The sequence below is a fragment of the Myodes glareolus genome, chromosome 3, assembly GCF_982192425.1.
Source record: "Myodes glareolus chromosome 3, mMyoGla1.1, whole genome shotgun sequence".
Lineage (NCBI taxonomy): Eukaryota > Metazoa > Chordata > Mammalia > Rodentia > Cricetidae > Myodes > Myodes glareolus.
Genome location: NC_142028.1, coordinates 65626773 through 65649906, shown reverse-complemented (window position 1 = coordinate 65649906; position 23134 = coordinate 65626773). Strand labels below are relative to the sequence as shown.

General features: G+C 49.8%; 1 protein-coding gene and 1 long non-coding RNA gene across 7 annotated transcripts in view; one reads left to right on the top strand and one right to left on the bottom strand.

Moving 5' to 3' along the window:
* The first annotated feature begins 381 nt into the window (after positions 1-381).
* Positions 382-3264, top strand: LOC125400508 (uncharacterized). Its single transcript, XR_015000747.2, has 3 exons — positions 382-727; positions 1269-1451; positions 2005-3264. It is a non-coding gene; the product is annotated as an uncharacterized LOC125400508 (long non-coding RNA).
* An 852-nt stretch (positions 3265-4116) lies between these two features.
* The window catches only part of Azin2 (antizyme inhibitor 2), a 28701-nt gene continuing 9683 nt past the window's right edge, over positions 4117-23134 (bottom strand). For 2 of the 6 annotated variants that reach the window (XM_048434336.3, XM_048434337.3), the window contains 8 exons: positions 21510-21682; positions 20518-20652; positions 19674-19839; positions 18081-18243; positions 17274-17471; positions 16610-16722; positions 7390-7604; positions 4117-4593 (listed from right to left, as the gene is read on the bottom strand). In XM_048434336.3, the coding sequence (XP_048290293.2) occupies positions 4458-4593; positions 7390-7604; positions 16610-16722; positions 17274-17471; positions 18081-18243; positions 19674-19839; positions 20518-20652; positions 21510-21682 (1299 nt within the window). In that variant the 3' untranslated portion in view covers positions 4117-4457. The remainder of the gene's footprint in view (positions 4594-7389; positions 7605-16609; positions 16723-17273; positions 17472-18080; positions 18244-19673; positions 19840-20517; positions 20653-21509; positions 21683-23134) is intronic. The other 4 variants (XM_048434338.3, XM_048434339.3, XM_085686624.2 and 1 more) reach the window with 3 other exon arrangements.

Sequence of the window (23134 nt, the reverse complement as noted above, 5' to 3'; positions counted from 1 at the left end):
TCTACGCAGGTGTAATCCTGAGGTTATTTGTAGGGCTTGCAGTTCATCCCAATGGTGACTGCACAATCTAAGGCTACTCGGGAGCTAAGAGATCAAACACCCTCTCAGACTTCAAAACTACGCCCCACCTCTAAGACTAGTGTATTTCTATTTCAAAGTCACTAAGGAACTGGGAAGAGGCTGGAGATCTGGACAGAGAAAGGGTAATGTATCTTTTATTGGCCTCTCGGTGTGAATCAGCTAAAGGGTTTTCAGCAGAACTGAAGGGAAAATGGGACTCGTGATTCATTTCTCTGATGGCCAGAATGTCATAGCTGGTAATCTTACACAGAGTGTTTAAAATGCACTAAAGGGTGAGAGGATCCCTATACTATTGCCTCCCCCATTGCCTCTTTAACTGTAGGAAGTAGGCTAGCTTGGACAGGTGGGTTTCCTGGGATTGGGGTAGGGCTTTCACGACAATGTATCTCCCTGTGACTTCATGAGGCTCCCTGGCTGGACCTTCTTCTCCCAGGCTGGAGGAATGGTGTGGGAGAATTGTCTGTATTCTGTCAATCATATTTTAATAAAACGCTGATTGGCCAGACAGGCAGTATAGGCGGAAAAGCCAGACAGGAAGTAGGGGTGGAGCAAAGAGACTGGGAGTTTTTTGGGACACAGGAAGTTCTCTTGCCATTCCTGCACAGATCACCGAGGAGGCAGCATGTAACCTGCCCTGCTGAGAAAGGTACGGAGCCATATGCTAACATAGATAAGGATAATGGGGTAACATAAGTTATAAGAGCTAATAAGTAGCCTGACCTAATGGGCCAATCAGTTTATAATCTTTTGGAGTCCTGTGTGTGATTTTTCTTTGGGGCTTGCCGACTGTGGGGTACTGAGCGGGACAGATACCCCAACAAGGCGGCCCCCTCATGTTACAGAGGAAGAAAGAAAGGAGGGGAAAGTTCCCACCAGGTCTCTTCCCACTGCTCTTTTTAAACACCATCTTCCCGAGATCCTGTCACATATGTGTTTCACAAGCATGTAGGACTCTCTACTCTGTCATTCCCTATTGCACTGTACGCCACTAGAGGACACACAGGGACTTAGCTCTGCACTGCCAGTCTCCAGGACGGCTCTCAGGCACATTAAGTGTTGGATAAATGCTGAAGGAATCACCGTCAATGTAAGCACTAAGCCTTGGGCTGGGGACTTGATAGGCATCTGTTCATTTGCTCTGATCTGGGTGATGAGAACATGGTGAACAAAAGAGGTCCTGCTGTCAGGGGTCTCCCCTTCTGGGCAGCCTGAGAGGTGATGCACAGACAGGCATGCTGCCTGGTGTCCAGACTGGTGACAACTGCTCTGAAGAGTTGAAGGACATCCTGGGAAGTGCTGTTTCTCAGAGGCTGGTCTTCGAAGTCTTCACCCAGGGAGAACATTCGAGCACAAAATCCTGAATGAAGTGGGTGAGCTGCGGGGAGACTGTTCTGGGGAGAGGGGGCAGTAGATACCGACTTGGCTGTGGGTGTTAGAGAGGAGGCTGGTGTGGCTGGGACTAGTGAGAGGGGGCAGAGTATAGTATAGAGGGGGTCAGAGGTAGCTGGTGAAGGCTTTTGGGGTCATGCTTAGGGAAATGAAGTCACAAGAGTGACAGGATCTGAGTGAGGGTGGACTGTGTAGGAGAAAAGGGAAGAAACCAGCCTTGAGGGAGAGCTTGGGTGTCTGCTTTGGGAAGCAGTAGGTCGACTGGCTTCCCAGGAGCAGATGAAGACAAGGAGAAGGCAGGGTGGGTGTAGAGAGTGATAGAGGGAAGGTGTCCCTCAGTGAGGTCCTCCGAGAGAATATGTCTGTAAGGGCCACTGGCAGTGACTACTTAGGACAGTGCTCTAAGGGGACAAATACCCATGTGGCCAAGACTCGAGGAATTCAATGTCTGTGGTCAGTTTTCTCAACAGTGACCCAAAGACCCTTGCCATTCATGACATTTAATGCTTTTTTTCTTCTTTCTCTTTGGAAAAGGAGGTAAGAAACGATTGAAAAGAAATGACCCATGGGATTAGAGAGATGTCTCAGTGGTTAAAAGCACTGGCTGTTCTTGCAGAAGACCAAGGTTCAGTTCCCAGCACCCACATGGCAGCTTTATAACCACTGTTCCAAGGACTCTGACATCCTCTTTAGGTCCTGTGGGCACTGTGTACATGTGGTGCATGTACATTCATTCAGGCAAAACATTCACACATACTAAATAAAAAATAATAAATTTTTTTCAAGAAGAAATGGGTATTAGTATTCTCAAGTAACTCATATCAAGGTCCGTCCATGGAAAAGGAAATATTACATAAACATACAAAAGATGCCTGTGAAAGAGAGAGCTAGTCACGCTCTATACCAAGCTGGAAGTCACTTCAAAAGCCACCAAGGCCCTCCAGTGAGGCAACAGCCACAAGCTGCAGCCCAGAAAGCCATGGCTCACAGGGACTCTCCACCTTTGAGAACAGGTGCCTGTTCCAGAAGGAAACTGGCCTGTGTGTCCCTCCAGCTTCCCTCAGAAATGAAGCATGAGTGGGTCCAGATCTGCTCAGTCAGCTGATGTGGTCATTTCAGGAATGGCCTCACAGATGCTGAGGCCGACATGAAAGTCCCTATAAAGCATGGCTCTGGTGGCTGGTGAGACGAGGGAAGAGCTCCTGGCGGGGACGAGGGAAGAGCTCCCAGCGACATTCCTGAGTTGATGTCCTAAGCTTTCAACCTGTTCGTTTTCAAAATGCAAAGACTAGACCCAGTCTTAGAGAGGAAGACACCCTTGATTTTGAAGAACACATGGCACACTGACTCATTCAGCAATGTCAAAGTCATGTACAAGCCCCAGAGTGACTGAAACTCTGAAGCCAAGCAGCCAGGCTTAGCCCAAGAAATGCTCCCCAAAAGGTAAACGTCATAGTGAAATGCCCCAGATGGGCAAGGCACAAAGATGGCAAGAGTCATGTTGCTAGGGTTGCGGGGAGAGGGCATGGAGGGTATGGGCTCACTGCTAGGAATACACTGGGAGTATTCACCCTTACATTTTAAAGGGTGAATGAACTTGGGCCAGTGAGATGGTTCAGCAGCTAAAGGAGCTTTCTGCCAAGCTGACAACCTGAGTTCAATCCCCAGGACCCACACAGTGGAAGAAAAGAAGCACCTCCCAAAAGTTGTTTTCTCTCTCTCTCTCTCTCTCTCTCTCTCTCTCTCTCTCTCTCTCTCACACACACACACACACACACACACACACACACACACACACACACACACCATGGCTCATGTATGTCTGTACACATCACACAATAAATAATAATTTTTCAAAAAGTAAATTAATTTTCCAAAAAGTAAATCTGTGGCATTTGTCTTTGTCTCAGTTTCCCTTAACTCAGGAAGACGAGGCTCTGGGAAGCCTGCAGGAGCTGGGAGAAGTCTAAATTTGAACAACTTTGCTCAGCACACACACCACAGCTTAAGACCATGAAAGTACAAAGAGGCCTGTGTCCTGTTAAGAACTGTCAGTCTGAGGAGGCACTGGGACCCGTGGTACTGGACAGCACAATGTTCTGTGCCAGTCTTGTTCTAGCAGTTGCTGCCTGAGCAAGCCAAACGTGAGGATTACTCTGCCTTGCCAGCTTAGAAGGAGAGTAAGGCACAGTTTATGGAAAGCCTCCTGGGGGCAGGGAAGTAGAGCCAAGATTGTAGCTCAGTAGTTGAGCCCTGGCCTGGCATGCCCAAGGCCCTGGGTTCGAGCCCCTAGTAGAGCAAAACAAAACAATAACCCCCATTCCTTTGCTCTCTTTCCGGAGTTTCTCTGGGCCTGGCCTTAGCCTTCATGGTGAGTCACACAGAGACCACAACCAGTCATAAGTTTAGGAAAGGTCATAACTCTGACCCCTACCTCAACCAGGCAACTCACCCTGCCTCATGACACCAGGCATGGAGGCCTGTGAGAAAAACAGGGATGAGTCAGAGAAGCAAATACCAGCAGGTGATTCTAGGGCTCAGGAGAACAGACAGGGCTGAGGTGAGGAACAGGTTTCTACATGCCAGGTGGGCCAGGCTCTCTCTCAGCCTTGCCTACGCTGCTTTGTGAATGATTCCACTGAATAATTTTTTTAAAAACCTAAATATTTATTTGCTTCATATTTACAAAGGTGGGGAGGAGACTAAGAGACACCCCCAAGCACACCCTCCCGCATGCCTGGCTGGCCAGGCCCCTCACGCTGCAGAGGCAGACACGGCTGGAAGGGACAGGATTTATGTTGCATACTCTTGAACTACAGCGAGTGTAAGCCTGGTCCTATTTACAGGGCAGAAACACTACAGGTGGAGCGTGGGGTGGCAGAGCAAGCACCAGAGTCCTGGCCAGAGGGTACCAGCTTGCCACCTTGCCCACCTCTTCCGAGGCATCTCCTTGGCCCCGCTGGGCTTCTCTGGGAAAACAGGCCTGCTCACATGATGCTTGCTGGGGTGAAGACAGGGCCCACACACAAGGTGTCTGTGATTTCCCAGCCACAGGACAGAGGTTTGCACACATCCTCGGCGTCCTGGTCTTCTCCAGGCAGCAGCTGCCCTCGAAGCGCTTCCCTGAGAGCAAGAGACAAAAGGTGAAGGCAGCCAGCATGGGGACAGAGTCCCAGGGCTTCCTGTGGCCCCTGCTTCTATAGCCCTGGCCTCCTTACACACAGGATTCTCACCTGATCCCTAAGCCCAGTCAAGGGCAAGAACTGTCTCTCCCCTGTGGCTCACACCACCCAATAAAGGAAAGGCTTTGCATTTATTGAGATTGTCCGTGCATCAGACATGGCGTCAGTCACTTTACCACCCACCCCCACCACCCCATTACCTAAGTTCTTTCTTCCAAAAGCACCACAGGAAAACCAAACCATCTCCATTTTCCCAAAGAGGAAACACTCAGAAAGAAGCAGCCTGCTTAAGACTCCTCCCTAACAGGTGGGGAGACTAGGAATAAGCCCAGCTCTCCACACCCCAGGTTTAGGGCTTAAAAAATAGCCCATTGCCTGCCTCGCCCCAATCCTACAAACCGGTTCTTATCCTCCGTCCTGGGTGGATGAGCAGTCCCACCATCTGACCAGCTGCTCCAGCCCACACCCAGGCAGCCCTGCCAAGCCCAGCTCCCAAGCAACCCACTCCCGCATCTCTGTCTCTCTCTGGGATCCGCCATCATCCCTGACCTGCTCCTGCTCCTCCACACAGACTCAGCACAGATACACTCATCTTTCCAAAAGGCAGACTCTCTCTCGCACCCCCAGCACCTCCTGCCACACTCAGTCCACAAGATTGGCCCCTGTGCATCCCCAGTGTTCACTGTGGCACCCCCAGAGGCCACCGGAGCAGCTCTCACACATCCCTTCCCAGTGCCATGCTGTCCCGAGCATGTCATCCGCTCTGGCTGACTAATTCCTCCTCAGCATCCGGGTTCAGAGCCCTACTCATAGAGCACCTCTCCTTGAGAGCAAGGGTTCAATGCCTGCCTTCCTGACATCCCTTCACCGACAGCAGGGCAGGGGGTATGGCTGAATCCCTCATGCTGCAGGAGGCTAGGCTAGCACCTGACAGTGGCTCGCTGGGCAGACAGGGGTTGACGCTGTGGGGACACTGGGTGGGGAAACAGCACAAGGACCATGCCAGCTTACCCATTTTCCTCCAGGCTCCACCCTCCCTCTCCTACCCAGTTCCCCACCCTATTCATTTTCTAGACTTCCAGCACATTCCAGTCCCCCACAGGCAGGAAGACCTCTCTCTTGGGTGCTTCATAGAGTCAGAGGTAGATGGGAGGTTCTGCACCTTCGGCTCCTTGTCTGCAAATGTAGGTTGGCCCAGTTTCTTAAAACCCTTCAGTGGCCCCTTTCAAGACCAAGTCTAGGCTAGGCCTCCGGGGTTCTCGACTCACTCTTCCCTGAACGCCATTGCTTGAGAGACAGAGCTACGGGCAACTCTGTGACAGAACTGGGCCCTCTCAGGCTTCCTCCCTCTGTAGACACCCTCTTGGCTGTCCTGGCTACCTAGGTTTCCAAGGCTTAGATGGCTTCTAGACCCTTCCATGAACACCCCTTCTCAGCCCACAGCCCTCCCTCCCCAGGGTCCTTCCCACTCTGTGCCAGGGTCTTTGGGTACTGATCTGCACCTTAGCTCAGTCGACATTAGACACTCCTGTGCCCTCGGGGCCTGACAAAAAACAGGCCTCAGAGCAAACCATGTTAGAGGCCCTTTGACATGGGGAGACTTTCTGACATGCCCACTTCTCCGTGTCAGCATTTTTGCTCCCGGTAACGAATGCAGGTGACTCTCTGCCACCTCATCCACCTGTAGTTGTTGGTGACAGTTGGGGACTCACAAAGAAGCCTACACGTTGTTTTTATTTTGATTTTTGGCTTTGTCAAGATACACCCAATGGCAAAATGACTGTATGGGCCTGCCCTGTACCCCACACAGGGTAGACACAACAGCTGCGTTGAATGGATGAATGGGATGTGACTTTCCTAGTGTCCCGTCAGACCTGGCATTTGGTGACACTCCTGGGGGCTCTCGGATATAGACACCACTTAGTTCGGGGGGCCTACATAAAAGTCCCTCCCAGCTGTCCCGCCCTCCGAGTCCTGCCATAGCCTGACACCCACTGTGTGGCCTCTCTGGAAATAGCGCTGACCCTCACAGAGTTGTGTGGAGTGAAAGGGCAGAAGGTGAAGTGCCCAGCACAGGGCTGGCACGGGGGCTCCACGGGCCTTGGCGACCTCCACCTCAAGTGCCTCTCACCTTGCAGGAGACAGACAAGACTGGCATTACTGCCCCTTCCTAGACAGAAAGACTGAGGTCGCTGACTCAACAAGCCATTCCCTGGTCACAGAGCTGCCGCCTGGCTGCCACCTCCAGCCCACATCTGCTCACAGTCTCCTACCTGCACCCCCAGCTAGAATGGTCTTCAAAAATGCTGACCAGACTGGACCAGACCACACTTCAAACCTGCCCTTGCTTTCTGCAACCTTCACTCCGCCTCCAAAGCAGAGAGAAGCCAAATCTGACTCTGCCTCCCTATACAGTCACAAGCAACCTCCATTGAGGGATACACCCCATTCCTTCCCCCACCTGCCTGCTGCCCCTCGCCTCCTCAGGGAGCAGGCCTGGGCCTTCGACAGGGCTGGAGCCCCTCTCCAGTATGGCACCAGTCACAGAACTGTGTGCCCCCTACAGAGTGCAGCCTCACCTTTGACCAGAGCCAGATGCTCAGCACAGGCCTCACCTAGGCGGCCAGGAGCTCCGTGTCAAACTGGATTCCAGAACAGCAGCTTCTCAGCTCTGTCTCACTACTGCTTCTGCCCAACTTGGCTCCCTTCAACCCACTTCACAGCGGGACCCCCTTACCAGGCTAGGCGGGACATGGCATAAGTGATTCTGTAGTCCTGGGTCCCCCCGAGGACGGACTTTGTGTCCATGGTGTAGGCACCCATGTTGTCAAAGACCAGCCAATCCCCTATGTGTAGTTTCGGCAGCCACAGGCCCTCAGCCACGCGGTCACAGCCATCAACTGCTGGCCCCCACAGGCTGCTGCAGTACAGCGGTTGATCCGCGGATGGTTTCTGTAAGACATAGGACATCCCAAGCCCTCAGCACTTCCTCCCTCAAACACCTGCCATACCTCCCAAAGTCAACAGGATGGACTGAGCGCTGTTTAAGGACTATCCAGTGCCGCAGCTGGCAGAGCAAGGGGCCAGGGGGGTCACCCAGAAGATCTAGCCATGTCTCTCCTTTGGCTGTGGCCCCCTCTTCTAGGTCCTGCCCTAAATTTGTGGCAGAATGGCTCTCTTTGGCTGTCCAGAGATGGACTTCTCCGCATGTGTGCCTTTTATACGTGAAGTCAGGTTCCAGTGCTAGCTGCGTGGCTTTGGGCAAGAACATAGATCTTCCTCTGTGCCTCTGCTTGCTTATTTGTAAAACGGGAATAAATATTGCCTGCTTTGACTCAAAGCTGTGGAGTTCCACAACAGAGGCCAACAGCATCATAACCAGGAATGAAGGTCCAGCATCGATAGTGTAGCGGCAACCAGGGGCCTCGAACTAGACCAATGACGCTCTGCAATGAACACTTGCCAGGAAAGATTTATGTCTACTGCACGACTCACCGTGTCGCACTGCAGCTTCCATGACAGGATTTATTTTTTCTTTTTTTCTCTTTATTTTATTTTATTTTATTTTGCAGGGGAGGTTGCAAGAGCAGAAGGTGGAGACAAAGAAACAGGGAAAGGAATGGAATGGAGATGCAGGATGTGAAAGACACAAAGAATTAATAAAAAAAAAAAAGGAGGAAAAATATCGCCCGCTTTCAGGATCACTAAGAGGGAAAATGAGTCAGTGCACATAGAACATCTAAAGACAGCTGGCAGAGGGCAGGAGTCCATGGAGTCCACACTGACACCACTGCTGCTGCTGTCACCAGGTCTGTGCTTCCAGCTGCTCTGGCCACTTTCAGGCCTCAGCTGCGTCCACACCTCTGCAGCCCTTCCCACATGCTATTCCCAGTCCAGCCCTGAAGTGTCCCCTTCTAGGATGCCTGGCCTGGAGACAGAGGCCAGAAGCCTATAGGAGAGTAAGACTTGCTCTGACTCAGGTCCCTAATCCATCAGACTATCACCTGATGGCCTGGCAGAGGCCAGAGAGGGCCTGTGGGTCAAACACATGCCTCCTACTTTGGAGAGCTGAGGTTCTGAAGGCTGAGGATTTGCTCAAAGGCAAGCTTCTTCCTTCCCCCAAGCCCCAAGACAGGGATTCTCTGTACAACAGCTCTGCTGTCCTGGAACTCACTTTGTAGACCAAGCTGGCCTCGAACTCACAGAGTTCCCCAGCCTCTGCCTCCTGAGTACTGGGGTTAAAGGTGTGTGCCATCATCGCCTGGCAAAGGCAAACTTCTTTCTTAAATGATTTCCAAAGGGAAAATAAATCTGTAACAGTCTGCCGTGGGACATTGCTCCTGTATCCTCTAAAGATTTGTCACGCGTATTGGTTTAATAAAACGCTGATTGGTCAGCAGCCAGGCAGGAAGTATAGGTGGGGCGACCAGATTAAGAGAATTCTGGGAATAGGAGAGGCAGAGATGCAGTCACCACCCAGACACAGAGGAAGCAAGATGAGAATGCCTCGCTGAGAAAAGGTACCAAATCATATGGCTAAACACAGACAAGAATTATGGGTCAATTTAAGTTGTAAAAGCTAGTTAATCATAAATCTAAGCAATAGGCCAAACAATTTACAATTAGTATAAGCCTCTGTGCGATTATTCGGGTCTGGGCAGCCAGGAACAAAAGTGCAGTCTCTGTTTACAGCAGTCCGTCTCTGGACAACCAAAGAGAGCAATTCTGTCACAGTTTAGGGCTCCTGCTGGGAAGGTCCTGAAAGACTGGTCATAGCCAAAGGAAAAACATTGGGTGGGTCTTCTGGATGGACTCCCTGCCCCTTTGCTTGGCCTGCTGCAGCACTGACCCCATACCAGCTCTTTTTGCTCCTTAGTTACCCTGCCTCCCCTCCCCCACACCCTGCTTTCACCCCAGATCTTCCCTCCAAATCTAAACAAGACATCCTAAGCCCCCAAAGCTCCACACCCCCAAAGCTCCACCTTTACAGCCCTTGCTAATGGTAAGGAAATACTGCAGGCATGCTTGAGCCTGTCTTCCCCACAGAGTGAACATCTGTAGACTAATGAAAGCCTTGTGTGGGTGGCATTTAGGGCGAGGAGAAAGCAGGTGACATGAATAGAAATCATCCAAAGGGCCTGGGAGGAGGCAGTGAAGACCAACAGAAGAAGAAAGGCCTGCCAGTGCCTCAGTCGGCGGCAGGAGTGACCGGAGAGGGAGAATGAGGAGGCACCGCTTCCATGCAGGAATAAGGTTCACATAGGTGACAAAAATTAGCATGTGATCAGTCCTATCAATGAAGAAAAGCATGCACATATTGTTAAGGTCCAGAAGGAGAGCCATCCTGTATTCATGAGCGCCTTCATTCACTGAGCATTTATTGAGCATCTAATACATACAGGCTTTGATCTAGGAGCTATGAGCAGAAGTCAGCAGGAATGAGCACAAAAAAATGAAATTAAAGGGGGAGATTAACATCCTTGTCTGTTCAGCTTTTTCTACATATATGCTTTTTGTTGTTGTTGTTTTGATTTTTAGGTTTGGTTTGGTTTTTCAAGACAGAATTTCTCTGTGTAACAGTCCTGGCTGTCCTGGAACTCACTTTGTAGAATAGGCTGGCCTCAAATTCACAGAGATCTGCCTGCCTCTGCCTCCCAAGTGCTGGGATTAAAAGCATGTACTTAGCTTCATATTCTTATTTGCATGCTTTTGTAATAACAAAATGTAGCCTTAGTTGCTCTGAACTCTTCCCAGTAGCCCCAGGCTCTAGAAAACATTAAGCTGACGCTCTAAGGGGTAAGTGCTCTGTGAACGCATCCATAGACCCTTAGTGAAGACGGTCTCTAGAGGTCTTGCACACAAGGAGAAAAGACACCATTGGGATAGCACGTTAGCATCCTCTTGCTAATTAGTAGTGCAAGCTTAAAAACAGGTCAGAAACAGTTGTTTCTGTGGTGCTGGGGTTGTGTGTGATGCTGGGGTCATGTGTGATGCTGGGGTCAAAGGTAAGCTTCATGATTGCTAGCCACTCACTGTAAAGGCATGTGCTGCCAAGCCTCACAGCCTGTGTTCAAGCTCTGGGACCCACACGGGGAAGGTGAGAACCGACACAAGCTCTGACCACATACACACTTACACACACACACAGAGAGAGAGAGAGAGAGAGAGAGAGAGAGAGAGAGAGAGAGAGAATAAATAAGTGTAAAACATTTAAGAAGACTCAAAGGAGCCAGGGGGTGATTAGAAGAAGTCAGGAAGTCTCGGCATGCCAGGCAGTGTCTCCACTTAAAGACAAAGGAAGTTTCCACTCACAAAGGTCATGGGAGCAGTAGGTTATAAAATTATTGACTATATTTGGGCCACACTAATACTTAATCAGGGAAAGTAACAAGAACCTAATGGAGGAAGAAAACATGAGCTCTTCCCTCTCCTATCCAGAAAACTTTGACAAAGCAAAACAAAATTCCTCCCTAATTTAAAATAGGCTAAATAAATTACAGAAATCGCCCCAATATTTCCCTTAGTACTAGAAACCATATAAAATAATTGTGAGCTTATCAAAGACTATCAATAAGAAAATGACACTGTGGTCAGTTAATTCACACAACGCTACCTCATGTCATGTATAAAATACAAAGGATAACAAAAAAAGAATATCCATGTGCTTGCCTGCCAGCTAAAGAAACACAGTTTCAAACCAAGTGGCTGCCTCATGTAGAGATCTCAGAGCTCCAGAGGCTGAGGCAAGAGGGGCATGTGATGGAGACCTGCCTGGCTGCCAGTCTGTGAGATCTGCCGAAGAATAACTATTAAAACAAATTCAGCCAGGCGGTGGTGGCGCAGGCCTTTAATCCCAGCACTCAGGAGGCATAGGTAGGCAGATCTCTGTGAGTTTGTGATCAGCCTGGTCTACAGTTACACAGAAAGCCCTGTCTTGAAAAACCGAAAAAATAAAAAAAAAAAGAAAAAAGAAAAAGGATGTAAACTTTCCAGTCTCTTCAAAACTCTCCAGGTGGCTAAGCCCATCCCTTCCTTTCCTTTATATGTTCCGTATTCTCTGGCTTTAAGAAAAATCCATGAACGTACCTAATATTAAATGATAGGATTTATTCTGCATGCTTTTGGCAGTTACTTAATTGAAATTATGGAGCATGGGATCTCTGAGACTCGCTTTCTTGTTAGTGAAATTTCTATTTCCAAGATCCATCCCATTGACACTTGTGACCACAAGTCACACAGGCGCTGCACAGACGTCTGTGTGCAACACACTGATTTGTTCACTCCTTACCCTGACAACAAGCACTAAGGTTCCTCTGGTGTTTCATACCGGACAGACTGCTGCTGGGAGTGTCCCGACACGTCCCCCAAACACGCACACCTGAGAACTTGCCGGGACAGGGGTACACATGCCGGTTTTACCTGATAATGTCACTGTGGTTCCCAACACAGGCATGCATGTCTAGGACACCCAGCCATCACACACCCTCACCTTCCCTTCACACTGGTGTCGGGATAAAATGACATCACACCATGGTCAGGATAAAGTGAGTGGCATCTCCCTCTGCTAGAGAGAGAGAGAGAGAGAGAGAGAGATACACAAACACAGAGAGAGAGGATGAGGGGTGACAATTTGAAAGAGTTCAGGAGTCAACAAGCTTAGCAGTGAGTGTGTCTACCCACTAAGCCTCACTCTTCCCAGCGGTTGCTAACTTTAAATTTAATAATTTCTTAGGTTAAAATTCCTCTGTTCCAGCAAATGCAGGTGTGGCCAGTGCTTGGAGCCAGGCCCGGACACCATGCTTGCCATTTGCTTAGCCTGCCCTGCTCTACGCCTGCTCTGTGCTGCTGGGCGGCTTCTCACCTTGCTTTTCCTTTCTCTGAATCCTCCATTCCCGGTCTGCTTCCTGACGTTTGATCGTGACTCTAACACTCACACTCTTCATTTCTAGAAACCCCCAGTCCCTTTAAAATATGGTTTTTAAATTTAGTTTATCTTGTTTTACTTTTTTATCTTTGCATGTTGGTGTGTATGTGAGACAGAGTCTCATGTAGCCCAGGGTGACCTCAAACTTACTATGTAACTGAGGAGGACCTTGAACTCCTGATTCTCCTGCCTCCACATCCCACATACTGAGATTAGAGGCGTGTGCCACCACGCTTGTTTTACGTGTGGTGTGTGTGTGTGTGTGTGTGTGTGTGTAGTGCTGGAACTTGATCCCATGTCTCAAACATGCTTAGCTCTATCACTGAGCGCTACCATGGAACATACAGTTTCATTTAAATACGGATATGTTAGATTTTTACTGTTGTTTTGAGACAGAGTCTTACTATACAGACCAGGCTAGACTCAAATCCAAAATCCTGCTTCCTCAGCTTCCTGTGTGTTGGAATTACAGGTGTGTGCTGCCAAGCCCCGAGAGGAAGGCTTTTGCAGTCTATGCATATTCCTATGTTTTCAGGTGCATGTGGGGGGCACTATGTGCACTTGGAGGTCAGCGGTTACCCTTCGGTGTCATTCCTCAGGAGCCACACACTTTGGATTTTGAGACATGGTCTGTGTGGTGGTTTGAATGAGAATATTCACAATGGCTCATATGTTTGAATGCTTGGTTCCCAGTCAATGAACTGTTTGGGAAGGATTAGAAGGTGTAGCCTTGTTGGAGGAGGTGTGTCACTAGGAGTGGGGCTTTGAGGTTTCAAAAACCCACGGCAGGCCCAGTCTCTCTCTCTCTCTCTCTCTCTCTCTCTCTCTCTCTCTCTCTCTCTGCCTGGGATCAGGATGTAAAGCTCTCAGCTATTGCTCCAGCTCCATGCCCATCTGCTTCCCACAAAGATGATCATAGAATAATCCTAGTCAACAAGTCTCCAATTATATGCTTTCTTTCATAAGAGTTGCCTTGGTTATGGTGTCTCTTCACGGCAAGAGAACAGTGACTACGACAGTAACTCACTGGACCTGGGGCTTGATGACTAGACTAGGTGCTGCTGGCTAGGAGTCTCCAGGGCTCCACTTCCCACCGACCCCCAGTGCTGGGTCATAAGTGTGCACCCCACACCTGACTTTCCACCGACCCCCAGTGCTGGGTCATAAGTGTGCACCCCACACCTGACTTTCCACCGACCCCCAGTGCTGGGTCACAAGGGTGCACCAAACACCTGGTTTGGTTTTGCTTTTCTTCTTACATGGATGTTGGGGGCTAACCTCAGGTTCTCATGCATGTGTAACAAGCACTTAGCCAACTGAGCTATTCCCACGGTGCCTAGATGTACTTGTTACATACAAACACCTTAAATATTCATTGAGTTGTCTAAAAAAGCATCTATTCCAGGACTTCATAAATAGAAGCACAAAGAGACCATGGGGATTTTAGGAGAAACTTGAGGTGAGATTACATTTTTTGTTTGTTTGTTTGTTTGTTTTGAAGCCATTGACAGAGCTGGACAGATGTCTCAAATGGTGAAGAGCACTGGCTGCTCTCCCTAGACTACCCTGGTTTGTTCACAACCACCCTCGTGGCCGCTCACCACAGTCTGTAACTCCAGTTCCTGCTAATGCAATGCCCTCTTCTGGCCGCTGCAGGAACTGCATGCATATGGCCGGCACCCATGAAGGAAAGCACTCACACATACAAAATAAAAATAAATAGGTCTTTGTAAAAGCATTGGTATCAAAGGAGATAGAACAACAAATGCATTCCAAATATGTATATGAGAGCAACAGTAAAGTGTGTCGTTTCAGATGAGAAGGCCTCTACGCTTGCTGCAAAAGGGCACCTGTGGTAACAGCCTGTGAGACAGTGGAAAGTAACCTGGAGGTATGTAAGCACGGGACCTAGAAAGGCTCCTGTCTTTTAACCTGGTAAGACTGGGGGGACTCATCATTAGAATATCATTCTTAAAGCATAACAATGTCAAATGGGCCAGTCGTGCAGAGATCATTCTAACAGGGAGGATATGCAGGGAAGCATGAATAAGAATAACAAAAGCTCCGCAGGGCCCGGGTGGAGGGCAAGAAAGTGATTGTGACTGGAGCTTTGTACCCAACACGAGGCAGATGAAGAAAACATGGCCCCTACCCGCAAAGGCTCACAGTCTGCAGGGAATAAGCCTTCCACTGTACGACACCGCCCCTCCAAGGCCAGTTTCCCGTTATGAAATGAGATCGACAGCATGTTCCTTAAGTATTCTTAGAAAAATTAAGAGAGGAATGACATGGAAATGCTCACACAGACCCAACTGCCATAAGCACATGATGTCAGCGTCACCAGCACATAAGTGGCACTGGCAGCAGTGAAGCGCTGTGCACACACAGTGGGAGAGAAGCTCGGATGGAGGAGGAGCCAGGACCATGAGCAGAGGTCATTAGCGCAGACAGGCTTTGCTCCCCTGTCTGAAAACTTCCCTTGAACTTTAAGTTGCCTACACATGTTTCCAAAGTCTGTTTGATTCCAGCAATACACACAGGAGGCCTCCCTGGGCAACACAGCAAGACCCTGTCTTTTAAAAAGTAGGGAGAGAGGAAGGAAGGGAAGGAGGGAAAAGAAATGAGTCGGAGGAGGGGCCAGGAGGAGGGGCCAGAGCAGCACCGGTGGCCACTTCAGATGACAGCAGGAGAGAAGGAGATGAACTCAAAACCAGTTTGGGAGCGAGGCTCAAGAGATGCAGGTGTCCTCCACCCATAAAGACAGGGAAGGCACGAACCCATCACATCCAGTCCTCCAGCTTCGGCAGTGCTGATGGCTGGGAGAAGGGCCTTTGGGTTGGAAATGAAGAGTTCAGATCTGAGCAAGTTTAGCCTGGGGTGCTTGAGAGACTCCAGAAGACATGGGAAGCGGGGGAGGGGAGCTGGAGGACCGGGCTCAGCAGACAAATCATTCATTGTGCAGGGATGTGCCCCACTATGCAGCTGGGATCAGCGAGAGAGACCCAGTCTAAAAAGGTTGCCTTGTCTCTTAATGTAGCGATTTCCCAAAACCCTCTTTAAAAAGAAGTTTTGGTAATTTGATAACAAAACTGTTTTTGTTTTTTCACTTGTAGCATTTCCTACATTCTGGAATTTTCTGATGTGTAGACTTCCTCTATTTCTCTTTGGTACCATTGAACCTTCCTTTCTCTCTCTCTCTCTCTCTCTCTCTTTTCTTCTGTGTGTGTATGTGTGTGTGCACTAGCATGGCATTTGCAGGGCAACTAAAGCTGCTGGAGGCCGGGTGTGCCTTGTTGCTCTTGTTCCCATGTTCATATGAAAACCATTACACACAGACTTTAACTTCTGGGGGCTAACTCCAGAGCAGGGAGCACAGGTGTCTGTCAAGACACTCAGTGCTGGAGACGGAGTCGAACAGCTAGGGCTGCATTGGTTGGAGTACTTTATAGCCACAAAAAAAAAAAACCCATATTGTAAGATGAGTTCATGGCACAGCAAAAACTGCGCCCCATATCAGTGAAAAGAGAGGTTAGGGAACGAAACGACCCCGGTGCTGGGAAAATGAGCACTTTGCATTTTCTAAAAGAATAAAAAGAAATAAAACCTTCTGCATGCTGAGCCTGTGAGCAATATCTTTACCCTTTCCCTTCGCTTTCTTTTCTTTTCTTTCTTTCTTTTTTCTTTTCTTGAACAGGTTCTATGTAGCTTAGTCTGACCTTGAACTCATGATCCTTCTGCCTCAGCATCCCAAGGGCTGAGATTCCAAGTGCACACCATGCGAACATCTTTTATCTATTTTCTTTAAACAATTTTTAGTGTGGGATGAACCCGGGGCCTCCCGCATGTTAGGCAGTTTCTCCCATCACTGAGCTACACTCCCCACTGAGAACTCAGTTCAGTGACAGAGCATGGCTCAGACGTCTGAGGCCTTGGGTCTGAGCCCGGCTGGCACCACAAAGACCAACTAAGTAAATAAGAGTTAGATAAACACACAGGCACAGGGTGAAAGCACAGTCACAGGGAATGGGCTCACCTTCTGCAGGGTGGGGGTGGGGCAGGTGTTGTCAAACAGGACTGAGTTGAAGATCCCGTAAACGCCCTCGTCAAGGTGGTACACGATGGTCTTAGGGGCCGAACTGGTTTCGTCTGTGAGGAAGGGAGAGAAGAGGGGCCGCACAAGCAGAACATGAGGGGCCTGGGAGTCAGAAGCTGACATTATAGTGGGCTCAGTAAGGACAAAGCTGTGGGCCAAAGGGTTGCCCCTTCTTCAGGTATGGGGTAGACCCTGCAACGGAAACCACTAAAAACAATCTTTCCCGGTGGCATGGATCCACTTCCGTGTTGAGAAGACCCCACCACCGTCACCACCACAGCGCCAGAACATATTTCCTTGCTTGCACAGGAGTTCCTAGAGGCCCCAGTAAAAGTCGAAGAGCAGCTCGCCCAAATTCAGAGGCACACAACAGGGAGGAGGTATGTCACAGTAAGAAACAAGGTAGGCTGGCTACACTAGACAGACTCTCCCCCGAGTCTCTAAGAGGCCGGGAGAATGCATGGCTGCACATACATGCACACAAACTGACCATGCTGCCTGGAGCCCCGTGCTACCAGCAGCTCTCTCTGAGGAAGAGCACAACGCTATGACACTCCCTAGTGTGAGGGAGCACAGGGCAAAGCCCAAAATCAGATTCACTGACACTTGTCACTCATGGTGCCTGAGAGATCCTGACGGGAAGCCTGGTCTATTTGGAAGGGCAAAGGAGGGCACTGATGCTGGTGGTGTGGGCACAGGAGCTCCGAGTCATCCCGAGCTGGACTTGAAATCCAGTCCTGGCCGTTATCAGTCCCGCGACCCTGAACCGATGACGTAACGCTCCCCGCCTGTGGTCTGCCCTCTGGAAAGGGGACATGAACAAATGCGGTGTCATGAAGTTATAGGAAAGATGAGTAAGAGTCTGTACTCTGAAGAAGAGGCAGACCCGGGTCAAGTGCAAGCTTACCTCTAGCCAACTGTTAAGCAATTCACTTTACATTCTCTTTAACTCCATTTCTCATCCATAAAACGGGGCCAATTAAATACCTATTCACCCTGAGGTTGCTTTGTGCTCCATGAATAAAATACAAACGCATTAGGGAATAAAGCAAGGGTTCTCAACCTGGGGGCCAAACCACCCTTTCGCAGGGGTCTCATAAAACCATAAGAAATATCAGATATTTGCATTACAATACATAACAGTAGCAAAATTACATATATGAAGTAGCAATGAAAATAATTTATGTTTGGGGGTCACCCCAACATGAGGAATTGTATTGAAGGGTTGACGCGATAGAAAAAATGAGAACCACTAGAATAAAGGAATAAAATTGTCTTTGGGGGTGAGGGGAACTGACTGCAACTTTCCCTACAGTAAACACCCATTCTCCAGTAGGCCCCACCCCTGCTTAGTCAGCCACTGTCTCAGCTTCAGCGAAGAACTGGGCTCCACCGCCCACCTGGCACCTACCCTCCCTGCCGGGCTGTTCTGGAAGAACCTCCTTCTTGGCAACAATGTTGACAGCCACAGTGAAGGCAGAAGACACATAGTAGCGACCCAGCTTAGCAAGGATGTCCACACCGCAGCCCTCGGGGAAGTACAGGTCCAAGGCTGAGTTGATCACAGAGGCAATCTGGGAGAGAGGTAGGTGCAGGACCATGTGATTTCAGGGGGGACGTGGCAGTTGCTAAGGTCCCAGCTGGTAATTGTGCACAGTTAGCCAGGAAGGCACATGGCTGGGGTAAGTGGGGGTTGGGGAGGGGTGAAACACTGGAGTGAAGACCTCGTGGCTGCACAGCTCACTCGCCCAAATAATCCCACATAGAAAGGGATATTCTTTCCTATAACGCTTGGTGCTCAGATCCCAGATTCTCTGGCATGGATCCTTCCTTCATAAATAACCGGCTTGTTAAATAGTAGATGAGGTTCCAGAAAAAAACAAGCGTGCAGAGCTGGCTCTGCCGTCCGGGATGGGTGAGCCCAATCACTGTGAGCTTTCAGAGTGGCTCCTTTAATTCTTATGCAGACATTATTTTTAATTATACATACAACCTGGTTCTGTGGGCTTGGGGTTTGTCACTGTTGTTGCTTTGTCCTTATGGGAGAAAGGCTGGCTATTTGAGCTAGTGCCTCATGTAGCCCAGGCTGGCCTTGAACTTCTGATCTCCCTACAGCCACCTTCCTTGCTGGATTACAGACATGCAGTTACCATCTCCAGCACATGTATGATTTTATAACCGGTCACACTCTTTGGACTCTGACTGTCCTCGCATGAGAATGAACGTTTTCATCATACTCCAGCCAGGCTGGGCACTGGGAAGGCCACTAGACTTCTGCCATGCACAAGGCTGCAAGTCCTCATTTTGAGGCTCATTCCTGGGGCATCTGGAGCCTTCGCAGGGTCATTTCCTGCAGACAGAGACTACAGAAGTATTGTGCTACTGAAGAGATGTGTCCCAGCTGGGCTGTGGTAGTGCACGCCTTTAATTCCGGCACTCGGAAGGCAGAGGCAGGCTGATCTCTGTGAGTTTGAGGCCAGCCTGGTCTAAAGAAGTTCCAGGAGGACTCTCAAAAAACCAGAGGGAGGGGAGGGCAGGCACCCCTAGGGGTCAAAGTGGGAATCACGATGACACATTTGTGTTGCCCTTGGCTCACAGGTGAGAGGACCCATACAATGGGAGCAGACCAAAGGTTGGTTTTGCTTCCTTGCCCTTCCCCCCAGGTTTCTTGTCAGCCCATTGGAAGGTGAATAAGGCACGCATACTCAGACCATCAGAGAGCTCGTGGCATATAAATAATGTCTTTACTGAGCCTGTAACAAGCTAGTTAAGTGCACTGGCTTAGTGAGGCGTGCAGCCTGCTCTGCTGTGGACTCAGGACGTGCCATAAACTCTACAAGCCCAGCTGTGCCACAACACAGGGTTAATAAGTAGCAATAAAATCTAGGAGAGCACTAAGCCCAGTGAGACACACAGGCCAGACGTACTGTGCAGCGGGCTCCCTATGCTCGCGGTGCCTCTCCCCCATCACAAAATGACCTCCAAGCCACCCTTGACCACACACCTCTTCAAATCTCACTTTGGCTCCCTCTAAGCCAGGAAAGCCGCCGCCAAGGTCCAGAATGTTCATCGTGTGGCCCAGCTCAGCACCCATTTGAAACACGAGCCGGGCATCCGCGATGGACTGGGCGTAGGCCTGAGGGTCAGGACAGCCACTGCCAATGTGAAAACTGGAAAGGGAAGAAGAGCCTCAGCTTACATACAAGGTCCAGGCGTGCCCATGTTACAGAGGCAATGACTAAGGTCTGGAGCATCACATGGAATACACGGGGTCACGTGGTACACCAGGAGCGGACAGGAGGCATCCCATCATGCTCCCTTGGAGAGGAACCTTCCAGGATGAAAACTGAGGTCCCAAAGTACCCAGATCAGGACACACCAGCCAGTGAGTATGTGGGCCAGGGTGAGTTACTAGGCTCGCCTTGTTAAATGTTGACTTGTACAGACTGGGGAGAAAAGTCTTTACAATACAGGGTTGCGGAATAAAGCCTGAGATGCTCAGCCTGGAACGTGAAGTTCTGAGCAGACAAAGCTGGAGAAGCGACCCTCACTATAACCGATCTTAGTATGGGAAGAAACAGCTGCAGAGCACGGCTGCCACCTCTGGCTTACAGGCATTCGGGGCTCTCTCAAAGCCCCATCCTTGCGAGCAATCTCCTGGGATAAGACCTTCTGGGGACTGTGCAAGGGATGTTGTTAAATCTTCCCTCTAAAGAGGGGACACTGTCCGGTGGCGGAACTCCAGGCCTGGGGCAAGTCCTGACAGAGGTCCAGGAGGTCCATGATTAGCTCCTGGGGTACAGGTACTGGGTCTGCTGTGGGCAGGGTGGCCGGCTCCCAGTGCACACCTCACACCCACCACCTCCACGTGGCTCTTCTTGGCGTTTTCAAGCAGATGTCTGCAGGATCTCAGCGACGCTCCGAACCTCAGGCTCAGGTGACTCAGAGAGTGGGAGGCCTGGGTAGCAATGCACAGAACCATCCTGTGGAAAAATGCAGCATCCCTGCTGAGTGAGCCCCGCCCCACTGCCAGCATCCCCGCTGAGTGACACCCCCCCACACACACACACACAAACACACCGCACTAATGTGTTGAGAACCACTGAGCCCACAGCTTTCCTAGGTCACCCTGCATTGCCAAGCGATGTCTATGTCACCTGCTGGGTCCAGATATCACCAACCTTCACCCAGGCAGCTCAGGTCTCCCCAATCAACTCCATAACCAGTTTTCATAAGTTTTCAGACATATCACATGAGAGGGAACCATGTGTCAAATAAATTCCAAAGGAGAGCTCTGAAGCTTTGGGTGGACCAGAGTGGCCCCTGGACGCCCTCCTATTTCCCCAGAGCCTTTTCTGCATCCCCAGAGTGTCAAGGACCAGTAACTATCACAGCCAGTGAACTCCCTCCCAGAAACCATTCGCACCGGGCCACCGCCCCATAGCCAATATTACTGTGCCCCTCACCCATTGCACAGTATATTCAAGCAACACCCCACTTCTGTACATCCCTCAGATGTCCCACGTTGTTCCCAACACCAACGTATTTGTTTGCCTTGACTGTTTCTGACTCCCCAAATTTCACTCATTCCTCAAGGTTCGCTTCAAATGTCATCTTTCCTGAAACTGAGACCTCTGTAATCCCTTGGACCTTTTCTATCTAGGGTTTCTATCTAGAGTAAGAGTTCTGCCCTGGATCTGGGTCCCGTCCAGGAGTAGCTGTAAGTGTGGTGGGATCCAAGGAGCATCCAGGATGGGGACCTCTGCCCAGCTCCCCACTTCTTCCCCCTCCACCCTCACCCAACAGCCCAGTCTCCCTGCAGAAGTGGTTCTCAGCTTACTTGGCACTGGGGTGGCTCTTGACCACCTTGGCCAGCTCCACTTCATTGTCGAAGCTCAGCAGCCTCACCCCATGCTTGGCAGCATACTTGATCTGTGCAATTTGCTTACAGGGGTTGGCACAGATGATCTTACTGGCAGGGACACCGATATGCTGGACCAACTCCATCTCTGCCTGTGAAGTTCCAAAGGTCGTGGTGAGGAGGCCCCAGGGCCTGTTGGCCTGTGGAGCCCAGGGATAGGGGGGCAAGCTCATAACTACACACTGGGCATCAACACAAGTGGGTCCTCTTTCTCTCTTTCTCTCTCTCTCTCTGGGTTTTTTTCTCCCAAAACAGAGTTTCTCAATGGCTGTCCTAGAACTCACTCTGTAGACCAGGCTGGCTCTGGTTTCAAACTCAGAAATCAGGCTGCCTCTGCCTCTCAAGTACTGTGGTTAAAGGTGTGCACCACCACTGCCCAGGCAGTGGGCCAGCTCTTTAAGACATCGGATACACAACAATTACTTCACGCTGATTTCTCTCTGATGGCAGCCCTGCCATGTACAGACACAAGTGGGGCACTGCACACACCTGGGGAGGAGGATCCAGTTCATAGCAAAGACAGCATATCTGCATATTTCTTCTAACTTCCTGCCTGCGGGAAGATCTCTCATTCTAAAGCGATCAGTGTATTTATTCCAAAAATCAAATGTCTTTAAAGGGAGGCACGTTGGGCTGGAGAGATGGCTCAGTGGTTAAGCGCACTGGCTGCTTTTGCAGAGGACCTGGGTTCAGTTCCCAGCACCCACATGGCAGTTCACAACCACCCATAGCTCTAGTTCCAGAGGAGTTTTGGCAAGCACTAGACATGCACATGGTGCACATATTTGTAGACAAAACATTCATATGCACAAAAATAAGTAAATCATTCTTTTAAAAAGGCAGGGGTGCACATTTTCTAACCCCCAGCGAGGCACTGTGCAGACTCACAGGCTTCAGACAGACTGAAACATTCAATGAATGCTGCTTGGAAAAGAGTATGAAGAGTCCTTGGATAAGCAAGGTTACATAGCAACTGCGATTACCTCCAGGAGACCTACAAGACTGAGGCCATGAACATAACCTGATCTTAGGAGGCACGCCCCCCAACCTGAGGCAGCTAATGACATAAAGCTAGCTAGGTGTGGTGGCTCAAGCCTTTAGTCCCAGCAGAGGCCAGCGGATCTCTGGGTGTGAGGCCAGCATGGTCATAGTGAATTCAAGGCCAGTCGGGACTACATAGTGAGAACCTCCCGTCACCAAAAAAAAAGTTGACAGTAGAAGAGGGACTAGTTGGAAAGAGAAAGAGGGTCCGTGGAAGGGAGAGAGGGGAAAGAGAGGGCGACAGGATGTGATCAAAATACTTTATAGTCAGTCGTGTATAAAATATCATAAAGAAACCCACTAGACAATACAGAAATCCTATATGGTAACATCCAGAGGACTTGAAGTCAAAAAGATGGCCATGCTCCCATGTTCAAGGCAGCATCCATCACAACAGACACGACAGAAAATCAGCCTAAACATTTATTCCTGGATGAGTGGATACAGAGACTATGGGAGAATGCAGTGTGTGTGTGTGTGTGTGTGTGTGTGTGTGTGTGTGT